Below are 15,228 nucleotides of genomic sequence, written 5' to 3'. Positions count from 1 at the left end.
TAAGTGTCAAATAAATTTTTTTTAAACCGTGTCTTGCCTGTTAGCACACATTGAGCAGTGCATAGAATTTGAAATTTACCTCCATTGACTGTAATGCAATTTATGCAATTCCGGTTTTATGTATAGCTGGCAGCTAATCAAACAGCACTCATATCCACCACTATCTCAAATATATTCCCATCCCAAACACTTTTTCGGTGAACATCCATTTCTCTTGCTGTCTCACAATAGATTGTGGCTCCGTGAACTCATATGCGAGGCATTGGATTGTGAATTCTAACCTCACTCCAGAATCTTGAGTACAACACGGCATACTGACATAAAAACTGAAAAGTTATCAATCCTGAATTAATGGAGAGATAAAGGCAAGGGAAACATTACAGTCTCATTCAAGAAGTTAAATCCCAAAACAAAATTCCAATTTCTTAAAAGTTTCATCTATTTGATCAATTCATCACATATCATGCTTATATATACACATTGTTACAGGATAGGTATAAAGAAAAGATTTTAAGCTACTTTATGTTCTCAAATAAATGACAAAATCAAAAGCAACAGTAATTTAACGCTGTCGCTGTTCCATAATGAGGATGTGTGAAGGTTTGTTTATTTTGTGAGAATGAAGGAGAATGAACATTTTATATTGCACTTAAATTACTTGAGTTACAATTTTGAGGGCTTGAGTTCAAATTCCATTATGTTCACTGGAAACAACGGGAAATTCAGGAAATTAAACTGCTTTTTTTTTTAAAAATAGTCAAATTGGTTCACAATTATTCTTCTAAAAAAAAGAAATATATCATCCTTAATCAGACTTTTCCAAACATGCAACTCTCAACTTTCTTTTGAAATTCAGTGAATTAATTAAATATTACAAAATGTAATGAATTAAATACCATTGAAGAACAAGAATAGAAATGGACAGTTTCAGATATGGCAACAAAAGTCACCACTTCACAAAGGCTGGTGTCCAAGTTGAAAGGGCTGCCCCACAGACGACCCAAGCAACAGCCCAATGCTGTTGCATACAAAAATCATTTACAGCTAATTTCTAGTCTCCTCCAACAAAATCTATGGATACATGCTATTCTTTATCAGAATCTGCAGGTATATGCTATTCAATTGACAGGGCAGATCTACCCAAGGTGGCAATACAGTGCAGTCATCAACTAAATTCCTGCAGCCCACCGGTTCTCGCAGCATTAAGTCAAGTCGAAAGAACATTTGCAGATTACAATCTATCATCATCTTCAGATGATAAAAGAGTGCTTTTAACTTTAAATAAATCAGAGTTGCATGGGGTTAAAATATACCACAGATGGAATATTTCATAGTTAATCACAAAGTATGACTTGGTAACACCACCACTGACTAATGCAGTTACAGACTCCAGAAGGAAGCGGCTGCCAGGCTAGGTTTGTATCGGGTAGTTAATAAATCAATAAAAGAGATACAGATTCTGGAACTTAACTGTCAATGAGCATGTTGTACATGCATCTGTCAATGACAGCAATTCTTTAACAAACTGCTGGATATGATCATCTTTTTTTGGGCTTTAATAAACTGCATTGTCCTTCAACAAATTCTCACCTGAGACACCCTCCATAATGGTGCACTTCAAAACTATCAAATTATTTTTCTAAAATGGTTTACTTACACACTTCATGAAAGGAAATCTGTTCCCCTTATTCACTGTACTTGACTGCCCTCTGAAATATGCAAAATGGGGATAAACATAGAAATTACTAGACTAAGTGGGACCCGTTGTTTCCAGAGGACTAGTATGGACATTGTGGGCCGAATGGATTATTGGGCTAAGCGGCTCAGTCACTCAAGCCTGTTGTGCTGGCAGGTCACTCACTCACGGCTGGTGGGCTGGCAGTTGACTCACGGCTATTCCTTAAAATTCCATTTCAAGCAGGGTGCAAGGCCACCAAATTCAAGTGTAGTTTCTTACCACTTCAAGCAGGGTGCAAGGCCACCAAATTCAAGTGCAGTTTCATACCATTTCAAGCAGGGTGCAAGGCCATTAAAGCCAGCGAGTCGTGACCTCTCCCTCCTCCATCTTGCAGAGACTGAGCCACGCCCACACTTCTGGGTTTTATAGTTCCTCCCCCCTCCCACCAGAAGGGGCATGGCCTTCATGGTGTGATTGACAGAAGAGAGAATCTCAACATTTTTTAAACACTAATAACCCTTTAATTTTTCATCGATGGGAAAAATCTTCAGCACCTGATGAGCGGAGGGGGACTGAATAAGATGGCCAAAAATCACAGCCGTACATGGTAGCATTTTTTTCTAAAATCAATATAAAGCACAAACAGGAAGTGGTCAAGATTAGACTTTTAATTATATAGAGGGCAAGGCAACTTTAATTAGGCAAGGCAACTTTAATTAATCAAGGCAACTTTAATTAGGCAAGGCAACTTTAATTAGGCAACACAGCTTTAGCATTTCCAAACCAAAGGCAACACAGCTTTAGCATTTCCAAACTATATTTTCAAACCACATTAAGGGCACTGACAGGTCGGTAAAACTACTCACAGTTTAATAGACATGCGTTCAGTGTTATTCACAGCTCAGACTGAGAGGCGTGACCCTCTCGCTCCCCCATCTTGCAGAGACTGACTGAGGCACTCAACACTTCCGGGTTTTATAGTCCCTCCGGAAGGGGCGTGGCCTTCTGGAGAGCGAATCACAACATGTTTTAAACACTAATAACTCTTTTATTTTAAAATCCTCTTGTCCTGTGCAGCAGAGGGGGACTCTGAGTAAGATGGCCAAAAAATCACAGCCGTAAGTGGCAGCGTTTTTTCTAAAATCAATATACAGAACAACAGGAAGTGGTCAAGATCAGACTTTTAGTAATATTGATGATGATGGAGCACCTCCAAACGAGACACCTTTGAAGAATAGTGAGCAATCAACAATATTGTATTTCACTGCAATTTATAACCTCACTCTATCACTATTATCAAGCCATGGTAACAATGAAGAGTACTGAAGCTAAATTTTCACTGTATCTCAGTACATGTGACAGTAATAAACCAATACAAAGAATTTCTCTGTCTGTCTGTCTGTCTGTGCTCCCGGAGCTACGCCAAAATGGTACATGATAGCTAAAAAAAATTAGCACCACCATAATCACAATTGTCCTGTGGTTGTTTTGTGTCAAGTTTTGTTCAATTGATGTTATATTTCACAACATTGACATTTTTACATTTACAAAACCCCAATTTGAGAAAAATGTCTTCCCTGTTCTTACAGCTATGATGTCACAATGGGATTGTAGCCCTGCTCGCAACAACTCGAGCCGGTGCAATTGCATTTTTCTTAAAGTCACAGTGCACTGAATTTTTTTTTTAAAACAGGGAGGGTGAATAAGGGAAAATGAGTAGCCCCATGTGCGGTTGGGGGCTACGGGTGAGTGGTGGAATATTGCATTGGGAAAACGGGTAAGTGGTAGAATATTGTATTGGGGAACGGGTTGCATTGGGGGACCAGGCCTCCAGTGAGGGCTATGGGTGACTGGTCGAATATTGCGTTGGGGGAATGGGTTGCGTTGGGGGACCAGGCCTCCTGTGTGACAGGGACCCAATGGGTCCCACTTGGTCTAGAGAAGGATTTCTTCAAATCTGCATTGGCAGTTTGGCAGTTACTAGCTATAATGTCACAATGCCCTACTAGCTACAGTGTTGCTATCCCAGAACACTGAGTCCTTCACAGCAAATGTCCTTCAGGGAAAGAATCTGCCAGCCTAACCCAACACAGCAAAGTTTAATAATTAGATTTGGATAACAATGGGGAAGAATCTGCCAGCCTAACCCAGCACAGCAAAGTTTAATGATTAGATTTGGATAACAAAACATGGCCTTGTCGGTGGCACCTACATCACATTAAATCTTAGTGCAATTGCATTTTTTTTAAAGTTGAAAATGAGGGAGGGTTGGGTTGGTGGACCATGCCTCCCATAGGGGCTATGGGTGAGTGGTGGAATATTTTGTTGGGGGAACAGGTTACGTTGGGGGGACGGATGAGTGGTGGAGACGGGTTGTGTTGGAGGAATGGGTGATTGGTGGGTTATTGCATTGGGGGAACGGGGCCCAATAGGTTCCACTTGGTCTAGTATATATTACTAAAACTCTCATCTTGTTTGTTTCTGTGTGTGTGTGTGTGTGTGTGTGTGTGTGTGTGTGTTCCTGAAATTACGCCAAAACGGTACATGATAGCGCAATAATCTTTGCACCGCCTTACTCACAATTGTCTTGTGGTGTGTTTTCATCAAGTTTCGTTCAAATTGATGTTATATTTTGACTTGAATGACTTGAACACAGCAGTGGCAGTTACAGCTATGACGACGTCACAATGGGATCTGATTAGCAACAATGTTCACAGAACACTGTCCTGGCAGAGGGAGGCTAAACAGGAGGGGGAGGGTGCTGGGGGAGGCAGGGGAAGTGGAATTGGATTTTTTTTAAAGTCCTGACAGCAAGTGCTTGCATTTTTTTTAAAGTTTAAAAAGAGGGAGGATGAAGAGGAGTAGTGCTGGGGGATAAGGAGAAATGAGCCGCCCCTGCACAGTTGGGGGCTATGGGTGAGTGGTGGAATATTGCGTTGGGGGAACGGGTGAATGGTGGAATATTGCGGTGGGGAAACGGGTTGTGTTGGGGGACCAGGCCTCCCGTATGACAGGGACCCAATGGGTCCCACTTGGTCTAGTGTGTACCTAAATGTGAGCTATCAACCTGGTAAGGCTACAAAGGACTGTATACAGTTGTTAAGTAGCCTTGCCTGAATTGTGGTGATTTATTGCGGCGTTAAGGATTCAAGAACATTTTGGGGCATGAAGACATTCAACTGTGATTAACCAAAGGGATCCTTTAAGTATTTGCATCCATCTTCAACCAGAAGTGCAGAGCAAAACATAATATCTTCCTTCTAGTCCCTGCCAGCACTGAAGCCAGTCTCAGCTAATTTGCTGAATTCCATGTGAAATTAAGAAAACTGATCACTCTGCATGCAATAAAGATAATGTGACCAGAAACACTAGTGGCTGTGTAAGTTGCAATTTTGAAGACACGTACAGCAGAAATAGCTACACTGTTTCAGTACACCACAGTGCCATCTGTCTGACAATGTGGACAGTTGTCTGCCTTGTCACAAGCAAACAGGACAAATTTTGTTTGGCTACCTATTGCCCCATGACAAGTGTCCTGACTTCAAACATCACTCATCTATGTTCTCCAGAAATGCAGCCTGACCCGCCGAGTTATTCCAGCACTTTGAGTCTTTTATAGCCCCACGAGTCAAGGGATATGGGAAGAGGGCAGGCACGGGTTATTGATTGGGGACGATCAGCCATGATCACAATGAATGGCGGTGTTGGCTCGAAGGGCCGAATGACCTCCTCCTGCACCTATTTTCTATGTTTCTATGAGTCCATTTTCAAATCTTAATGTGAGGAAGGGTGCCATTTTCATCAAGTAGAAATTATCATTACCTTCCTCACACCAATGCTCACTTTGGGTTTTGTCAAGACCCCTTAACTTCAGAGGTTTGGTCCAAACATGAGCTAAATAAATTAATTCCAAAGGTGTTGTGGGTAACTGGCCTTGGCATTTACACACATGACATTAGGAAGCAATGTTCAAACAAGTAGGTGGGAATCACTATCACACAATCGTTTCTAATTCTTGCTTTTGCTGACCATGGCCTCTATTTTTGATGATAGGCCAACAACTAATTTCTATAATATGCCCAGCATCTCACGCAATACCTTATATTATATTTTCTTCTGCCTTGCTTCCATTACGGGTATTATTCCATTTCCCCAAGCTGTCATATCTGCTATTTCAAGATGTCACAAAACAGAAATAGACTATTTTGACCCAGAATCTATACCAGCTCGTACAGCAATCCCATTCTTTGATAATTTTCTATTCAATCTATTTTTCCCATATTCCTATTAATTCTCCCACACACTAGGGGGTAAATAGTGGTCAACCCATTTATCTTTGAGATGCAGAAGGAATCAACAGTACCCTGGAGTAAACCCCACATAATCACGGAGAAGTGTGCAAACTTCAGACAGACACCACTGAAGGCCAGAACTGAACATTGGTTGCAAGAGTTGAAAGTCAGCAGCTCAATGGTGCAACTCAATTATGATTCCACCAGTGCTGCGATAGCCACACTTCCACTTTCATGCCAAGCGCAACCAGAATCACAATAGGGTGTCCAATGTAATTATCTCTACCCAGCTGACTTCCACATTTAATTAATCACCTTCCACCTTTTCCTGCAGATCCAGCACTGAATCCACATATCTAACCCTTGATCAGCCACAATCATATTGAATGGCTCGAATGGCCTACTCCTGCACCTATTTTCTATGTTTCTAACCCTATTCTCTTTTTTCTGCATTCTGAACACTATTCCTAGCAATGTTACAAAATTTTGAGATTTTTAAAATCAAGTCTGCAATTTATCCCATCAGATAAAGCATAAAAAGAAGTTTAATTTGACACCTATTTCACTTTCATATCTTCAGTATTAAAAAGGTTACGGCCATTTTCATACTCGGAAATTAGCATCTTGCTTTTCCATTGACTGTGATCAAGGACAGTCAAAAGCCCATAACTTGCTTAAAAATTAAAAGAAATGAATGAAATTTTCAGTTATTATAGATTGAAGCATTCTGAAACAAATATGAAACAATCTTACTTGGATGACCTGAAATTAAAGCACATAATTAGTTAGTTACCTAATTGTAGCTAATTACAAAATGCAATTACTAGATCTAAACATCTATCAATTTCTTAAGAAAAGGTTAACATTTTTAAATAGCCTGTGTCCAAACAACATTCACACAAGAATTCACAATATAACATGATTTTTAAATCTCATTGTCATGAATTTATAGGCCAAATGGAAGGAATTTAGTGTTTAATTCCCGTAAATTAAGGGCCATTTTAATCATCTTGCAAGTGGGTTTTTGTGGAACGTGATCATTTGGAACGTTGTGGTTGCGGTGAATTTAAACCCCATATCGGCAGGAAAAATACTGCCAGTTCGTATGGGTCCTAAGCCACCTTTTCACAACGTAAAATTTTGATTAAAGGCATCCAAAGAAGCACGTTTATATGTAAAATAAACGGCTTTCCTGTCCCGTACGTGAAATCCGTCCCCGTTGTCGGTGTTGACGGCTTTAGATGTTGATTTTTAAATTACTGCTGCTATTAAAATATCCAGTGCAGTTTAAAAGAAAACTTAATAAAACCGACGTCGGAGCGATTATTCTTCAACAGCTAAACAGCCTGACGAAAATCGATTTCAACAGGCTGGCAAAAAACGGCATTTTAAACTCGCCCCCCTCTCAAAGGCGCCAAAGTCGCGCACACAGGCAGTGACAGAACTGCAGCGCCGCTGAAGGTAAGTTTTGTAACATACCTACTATTCCTGTCATGACATTGTTAATCATTAGCAACACCCTTTGCATCCCACACAGCTTCCACACAATCACAGAAGACCCAATGCCTGCTCTTCTGTTACACATTATCAGCATCGAGGGTCCAGAAACACACTTTCCAGGAGAGAATTCTATATTTATTCCCCTTCACTGTGTTTTATTTCCTCTACAATAAGGAGAGCAAACATTGATTGGCAGTGCTTAGGTGGAACATCTGCTTTCAGTCCACATACAACTCCTACTTTTCATTACACTTATTTCCTCCAATGAAGCTTGACTATATGTGTAAAAGTAACAATCTCCACTGGACCCATGTTTCTATATCTCTTTCATTTCTAACAGCTTTTGCAATTTAATCTTTTCTGCCTTTCATAGACTGCTACATTCATTCGTTCTTCCCCAGTCCTGTCTTTCAGCAATTTTAAATTTATTTCATCTCCAAATTTCTAATGAGGTCAACAATGAGCAGATATGTTAACATTTTTATCACTCAGCAGATTTTTAGAAAATATTTTATTCCTTAAATTTGGGAATTATAATAGATAGAACTCCACTTTTCACATTATTAGAAAGAAAAACAAATTGCCATTAGATTTAGAATACAATAGTACGGTGCCGAACATGATGCCAAGACCAACTCTTATCTACCTGCATATAATCCATATCCTTCCATTTCCTGTATATCCATATGCCTATCCAAAAGTATTTAAAATGCCACTATTGTATCTGCCTCAACCACCACCGGCACGCTCCAGGCACTCACCAGCCTCTGTGTAAAAATACTTGTGCTGTACATCTCCTTTAAAGTTTTCCCCTCTCACCTAAAACCTACACCCTCACACATTTGATTTTTCCATCCAGGAAAAAAGGTTCTGACTCTCTGACAGTTCCCCCCATCTATGCCTCTCATAATTTTACACAGTTTAAAAAAAAAGATGTCCCCATAACCTCTGGCATTCCAGAGAAAACAATCTAAGTCTGTCCAACTGCTCCCTGCAGCTAATACACCCTAATCCAGTCATTATTCTGGAAAACCTCTACATATTTTCCAAGCCATCATTCCTGTAATGGGGCGACCAAAACTGCATGCAATACTCCAAATGTGGCCGATCCAAAGCCTGATAAAGCTGCTGACTGTGACTCTTATACTCAATGCCCAGACCTATGAAAGCAATGGTACTATATACCTTCTTTACCACATTACTCTTTCTACTTGTGTTGCCACTTTCAGGGAGTTATGGACATGGACCCCAAGTATCCTTTGTCCATCAATGATGTTAAAAGTAATGCGATTAATTGTATTTTTTCTCCTCATATTTGACCACCTTAAGTGCAACACCTCACACTTGCTCAGATTAAACTCTATTGCCATTTGTCCGCGTATTTCTGTAGCTAATCAGGATTCCACTGTGTACTTTAACAGCCTTCCTCGCAGTCTGCGATCTAGCAATCTTGGCGTCATCTGCAAATTTACTAACCCCATCTATATTTACGTCCAAGTCATGTATATATATCCCAAACAGCAGAGGTCCCAGGACAGATCCCTGCAGAACTCCACTTGTCACAGATCTCCAGCCTGAATATTATCCTTCCATCACAACGGTGTCTTCTATCAGTAAACCAGTTCTGAATTCATACAATCAAATCACTGTAAATCCTGTGCATTTTAATCTTCTGGATTAACCAATTATGGGTGAATTTATCAAATGCTTTACTAAAATCCATATAGGCAACATCTACTGCCCCACCTTCATTGATAACCTGCCCAAAAAACTTAATGAAGTTAGTAAGACAACTTGATTGAAGTTAGTAAGACATTTTATTTGTGCAATAACAATCAAAAGGATAACATCATTTTATCATTCACAAGTGAAAGTCCAAGGCTCCAGCCTCTCAGTGTGCAATGGTCAGAGGACCTTAAACTGTGGCCCTTAATCATGACATCCTTGCAGTAGATCCATCTGTAGAGGTTGGAATATACCAGTCTGTAACCTTTGGCCGTTCAGCACGAACCTCCACAAATACAAATGCCTTTTTTTCCCCAGAGCTTCTTAGTAAATGCATGTTCCCGAAAGAAATGGATGACTGCCTCATCGTCGACGTAGACGCCTCCAGAGCAGCTGGTGTAGTGATGAAACTCAGTGTGTGATTGATGTGACAGGGAAGGCCTTCTCATCAATTACTTTCTCCACAGATGCTATCTGACCAGGTGAATATCTCCAACACGTTCTGTTCTTCTTCAGCAGGACAATTGACTGACCATTTGAAATTTGTGCATTTCATCCCGTACACTAAAAGCTGAGAAGAAAAAAAGGAACAAGATTTTCTGAAGGTCTGCAGTAGACAAGAGCGTTTACTCGCCTGCCCGAGGTTAAGGTGAAACACACATTCCGAGCTCACCTTGTCATCGGGCTGCAGACGAGGTAATGTTATCCACTCCGTAAGTAAGATCACGAACTTTAGTACCACGATTTTTCTTGTCACACACCCGCTTCAAATATGTAGATCATCCAGTGACCATAGGTTCAAATGCAAAGAACACACTTTAATTTAATTACACACGATGAAAGGTTAAGAAAAGGCTCACCTCTGTTTTATGTCTCGAATCCTCTACAGAGCGAATTTAGGGCAAGATATGTTTGGTCAGCGGACAACTCCAAAGAGATAAATATTTCAATAGTAACAATCTGTGTACTGTAGATCTGGCAGCAAACCTACTCCTGGTCTGTGCGAATGTCCCGAACGTGCAAAAGCCCCTGAGATGAGTTGACAACTTCTTTTCGGACTTGGGTTTGGGGGACAAGTCCTGTCCTTTGTCAAAGGCATTGAAACAATAAATAGATAAATGTTGTAATCCCACGATGGATGCGGCAGTGGCAGCAGGAGCAGCAGGGGCCGGCAAGTACCAGCCGTCGGGCGGGCGCCACCTCCGTCCCTCACGTGTCCGTTCTGCCGTTAACGGTCGCCCGCGCGCCTCCGCCCGTGCACGAGGCGGGCGGGGGCGCGCGCGACACACACACACACCTCCCGCTGCTGCTGCCCTCCCCGCGCGTGCTCGTGCATGTGCAGAGCGGCGGCGGCGCGCACTCAGTGCTGCTGACTCGGCGCGATCGGTGCGCCAGCGGCGGGAGGCGAATTAAACAGCCGAGCGTGTGTGTGTGGCCGAGGAGAACTTGAGCTCGCTTTCGGAATCAAATGATTCACACCGCGGGCTCCTGACACTTTTTTCCCCCCTTAATTTCCTTTCTCCCTGCCTCCCCCTTCCTTGGATCGTCTCCCCTCCCCCCCCCCCCATCCTCCTCCTCCTCCTCCCCCCCCCCCCCCCCCCACATTTATTTTTCTGTTTAAAGAAGCAGTTGTTTGTTTTAAAAGCCCTCCCTTGAACATCGGCTGGCCACCCGTCATTTCGGCCACAGGCCTCGGGCTCGGATCACTCTCATAAAAGGTAAGGAGGAAGTTGGCCGTCAGTTTTTTGTTTCCCCCTCCTCTCAAAAGGTAGAGCATTCGGTCGGGAAACTTGATAAATTCCTCCTCATTGTTCCAGCGGTTGTGGAGTGAGCAGAGTTCACGCATCAGTGGCTGAGACCACGCTGATTGGAGCGCCCCTCGTTATTTTAAAATGTACCCTGAAAGAAAAATAGTCACCCAAGCCGGACACATATCTCCCCAACCTGACCTGCTTTCGACTTTATGCCCTTAACTGCTTCAGTCTAAGTCCCGACTTTTAATTCCCAACCTCCCCCCCCCCCCCCCTCCTTCGTTTAAATGACCGTCAAGATCCTGTAATGTTAAAATCCCCAGCAGTGCCACCTTACACAACAAAACCTCGTTGTGTAGGAGAGAGATTTCTCTCTCCACTTCCCTCCCCCATACAAATACAACTTGGGTTTTTTTGTGCTAAGGGTATACTTTATATTTCTTAAATAATGCTTCTAATTTCAGTCGATGGTATGTAAATCCAATGCAAAGTGTGTGTTTTTATATCCTTTGGAGGGAAGGGGGGCGGGGAGGGAAAGGAAAAAGGCAACGTTGTTGTCTGGTCGTCCGATCTGTGGCCACAAGCATTGCTTGATGTCCATGCGACGAGTTAGTTTTAAATAGTATTCGGCCGACTTATCCCTTTCCCTTTGGCAAGTGTGCTGATAGCAGTGGCATCTTTTGACGCTTAAGGTAAAATGTCCAGCGACAGACAGAGGTCTGACGACGAGAGTCCGAGTACGAGCAGTGGGAGCTCGGATGCCGACCAGCGTGACAACCCGCAGGAGGAGAGGAAAGAGCCATCCTCACAGCAACAGCCGAAAAAGAAAGACCCCAAGGTATCCAGCAAAACAACAGCAAAACTCTCCACCAGCGCTAAAAGGTAAGTCCGGCCATTTCTTCCTTTATTTAATATCTGTTTTTGCACTTGAGTACCGGCATTTTGCCAATTCTGGTTGCACTCCTTTAAAGTCCTTATCGAATATGTCAATATAAACACTCCTCTCCGCATTTGCATATAAACTTGAAAAGAGAATAATTTGGGGAAAGCCGATGTCTACCGGGATTAATCTGCCTTATTTGAATATCTACTGTACTCTTCTACCATTTGTAGTCAAAATTTTATACATTGTCAAGCGACAGATAGTGAAAATTTATGAAAACTTGTCCTGTTATGGGATTTGAGTATAACGCTGCTGAGAACAAAGAGGAAGCAGCCATGTTTTCCACTTTGGTTGGGTGAGCTGCTGAGAAAAGGATGGTGATAGAGGGCACTGTAATCGTTCTTTTACATCTAAATGCAGCACAGTATTTTGTACTGAGTATCTCCATCAATTTTCAGAATTCAAAAGGAACTGGCTGAAATCACACTGGATCCGCCCCCGAACTGCAGGTAAGTGAGGTTGATCAATTAGCAGGTTGCAATATGTGATTTTGGTTGCATTACAGAGATGTAATTTAAATGAATGTCATATGAGTGGATACATGTTTCTCGGATAAACGCAGGCATTTGTATGTAATTAGCATCTTAAGGGCACGAGATAAAACGTAAATTGAGCAATGGTTATTGGCGTTTGTGACAGTAAATAATGGACTTGCTTGTAAACTTGAAAGCATGCCAATATCGCAATGAAATTTTATAAATACTTTTTTTGGGTGATTCTGTACGTTTTAAGCAGTTGTGAATGGCATTGATAACTTTGTTGGAATAAGTTGCATTTGAGGTGGGAAAGTTGACAGCAAAGAATTAGCTGGTGTGATTTGTGACGATGAAGTATAGTTATTTTTGTTTTCATATGAAACATTGCTTGTTAATATTTATAAGAATTTTGAATTGAACCATCACAACTTCAAATTTTACTCTTGGTTTGATTAACTTATTTTAGTTACAATAATTGCTCTCAGTAGTCAAATTAGTGGTGTTTCAGTTTTACCGGAAACATTTTTTGGGGTGAAAGTGAAATAAGCTCACCTTGCAGAACTCTGCAGAAGAAATTAGTCATAATCTGGGTAGGATCGCTATTAGTTTATTGGTCTTGGACAGTTTGGAGGCATTGTAAACTTTAAGGGGTTATTTTTTTTTATCAATGGTGTGTCAAAAATCCTGTTTCTGTGCTGCAGTAATCCTAAATGTATGTTAGTATTTGAAATTTGGTGATATTGGTATGCTAGAACTACACAATACAATTATTACTTTTTCAAGGGTGTTGGTGCTTATTAGTTGTCTATTCAAATTGTTTTATTTAATCAGACCACACGAAGACTGTCATTTTATCAGATCACACAAAGTAACACATTTTTGTGTCAAATATAGTTTAGATATCTTGATGTTTGGTGGATTTTTGTAATTGAAAGTACGCCTTAGCTGCATTTTGTTGGATTTGGTTTATATATGGCTTTAACAAAATCAAAGCATCCCATACTCATGAAAATATTGTCCTGTTTGTTTCTTGATTTGAGATAATAAATGACGTGTGAGAAATGCATTTTTCTGCTCAATGACTACAATTATAATTTAGTTCAGTGTGAAATCTTAAAATAGAATTGAAATTCCATATCATTTGCATGACAAATCAGGTCATTATTTAATTGTGAATTAATTTTTTGAAGATTTTAAACATTTTTCTGACGTGATGTATCAATTCAAATAAATAAAATAAATCCTCGGTTACTTTGAAAATTAGCAGGAGGTTTTGAAGGGAAAATTGGTCTAATTTCTTCCATTGTGCCTCAATCTAATTTGCAGTTGTTATAACTTTTGTATATCACTTTAATGTTATAAAATGTTCTAAGACACTTCTCGGGAGTGGAGTTGGACAGATAGGCTAAAGACAGAAACAACATACTGGGTTACGTTTTTTTTAAATAAAAATATATTATTGAGGCATTCTTTATGTATTTTTAAAGTGGGTTCCCTGTAGATCCACAAGAGAGAAATATCTAATGAGGAAGGAATATCTATGGAGGCAAAACATTTTTTTCAGTATTCCTTTTGCAGAGAGAAAGAAGAACTTTATTGGGGTGTTTAGTTTAGCCTTTCAAATTAGTAAATGCTGTATTTTTACATTTTGCTAAACCAGGACAGGACTTGTCCAGTAACTGACAAAGCCCTGCAGAGTGTAGAACAGGCAGACCTAAAGGTACAGGTACATGAGAAAAATATATATTGCTGGAGCAACTCAACATGTCAGCCAGCATTTGTGGAGGGAAATGCTGATAGTGTTTCAGGTGGGATTGTTACTTAGATTGGAGCAGAGGAGAGATGGCTGGCGAAAAGTGAGGGGATAAGAGCAGGTGGATAAGAGCAGGCCCATGACATGTGGATCCAGGTAAAGAGGGATTGACTGGCAGATGTGGGAGAGAAGGGTGGAAATAGTAACCAAGGCTGGAAGTGATGTGGAGAAGTCAAAATAGTACAAATGGAGAATCTAAGAAGAAAGGTGGGGAGTGAAATGTTGAACTGTAGGGGGCATGGGGTAGTAGGAAGAGGGGAGTGTTGGGGAAGAAAAATGGGGGACCAGGTGTAAGGACAGGTGGGTAATAAGTCAGTAAAGGGGAAAGGAACTGGGTGGTGGGAGGGTGTAGTGGAATGAAAGGTGTGATTGGGTGGAGTGAGTGGTGGAGCTAGCTGTGCAGATGAGAGGGGGTGGAGTTTGGGGGCGGGGTGAGTGATTTACCTGACATTGAAGAATTTAGTGTTCAAGCTGTGGGTTGTAGGACATCCAAGCAGAATATGTGATCTATTTTACGAATGGTCTCGCAGTGGCAGAGACCAAGGATAGACAAGTCGGTTGGGGAAGTGGAATTGAAACGGAAACTGGTAAACAGGAGCTCCAGCTCACCCTAGACTGACAGAAAGCAAGTGTTTTACCTCTGGTTACAGGGGAAAATGCTTGAGGAGGCAGAGGGGTGTGTGAGGAGAAATGAGCGAGCAATGGATTCATAGAATACTTCCCTGAAAGTGGCGGCACAAGTAGACCGGATGATGATGGTGTTTCCTTTGGTCGGGGCATTGAGTGAAAACATTGGGATGTCATGTAGAGTATTGTGTACAGTTAATGTTGTGTACAGTTATGGTTCGTGGGAAGGATGTCATTCTGCTGGAAAGGGTGCAGAAAATATTCAGATTAATGTTAGCAGTACTATAAGGAGAGGCTGTATAGGCATGGGGCTCTTTTCCTTTGGAGACGAGAAGGCAGAGAGGTGACTTCAGAAATATAAAATCACGAGAGGCATAGATAAGGTAAATGGCCAGTTCTCAAATTGCAGGTTGTAGGCTTGAG

At 41.2% G+C, this 15,228-nt stretch overlaps 1 protein-coding gene and 1 long non-coding RNA gene across 3 annotated transcripts in view; one reads left to right on the top strand and one right to left on the bottom strand.

The window, feature by feature from the left end:
* Positions 1-9,268: 9,268 nt before the first annotated feature.
* LOC116975114 lies at positions 9,269-10,414 on the bottom strand. Its single transcript, XR_004412538.1, has 2 exons — positions 10,056-10,414; positions 9,269-9,766 (listed from the first exon to the last, which is right to left on the bottom strand). It is a non-coding gene; the product is annotated as an uncharacterized LOC116975114 (long non-coding RNA).
* A 44-nt stretch (positions 10,415-10,458) lies between these two features.
* ube2e3 (ubiquitin conjugating enzyme E2 E3) overlaps positions 10,459-15,228 on the top strand; it is a 94,887-nt gene continuing 90,117 nt past the window's right edge. Inside the window, exons 1-3 of one of the 2 annotated variants that reach the window (XM_033023835.1) lie at positions 10,459-10,913; positions 11,639-11,828; positions 12,288-12,338. In XM_033023835.1, the coding sequence (XP_032879726.1) occupies positions 11,644-11,828; positions 12,288-12,338 (236 nt within the window). In that variant the 5' untranslated portion in view covers positions 10,459-10,913; positions 11,639-11,643. Of the gene's footprint in view, positions 10,914-11,223; positions 11,417-11,638; positions 11,829-12,287; positions 12,339-15,228 lie in introns of those variants that run through there. The other variant, XM_033023834.1, reaches the window with a different exon arrangement.

Source organism: Amblyraja radiata, chromosome 7 (assembly GCF_010909765.2).
Source record: "Amblyraja radiata isolate CabotCenter1 chromosome 7, sAmbRad1.1.pri, whole genome shotgun sequence".
NCBI classification, from domain to species: domain Eukaryota; kingdom Metazoa; phylum Chordata; class Chondrichthyes; order Rajiformes; family Rajidae; genus Amblyraja; species Amblyraja radiata.
This window is presented reverse-complemented; position numbering and strand designations above follow the sequence as displayed.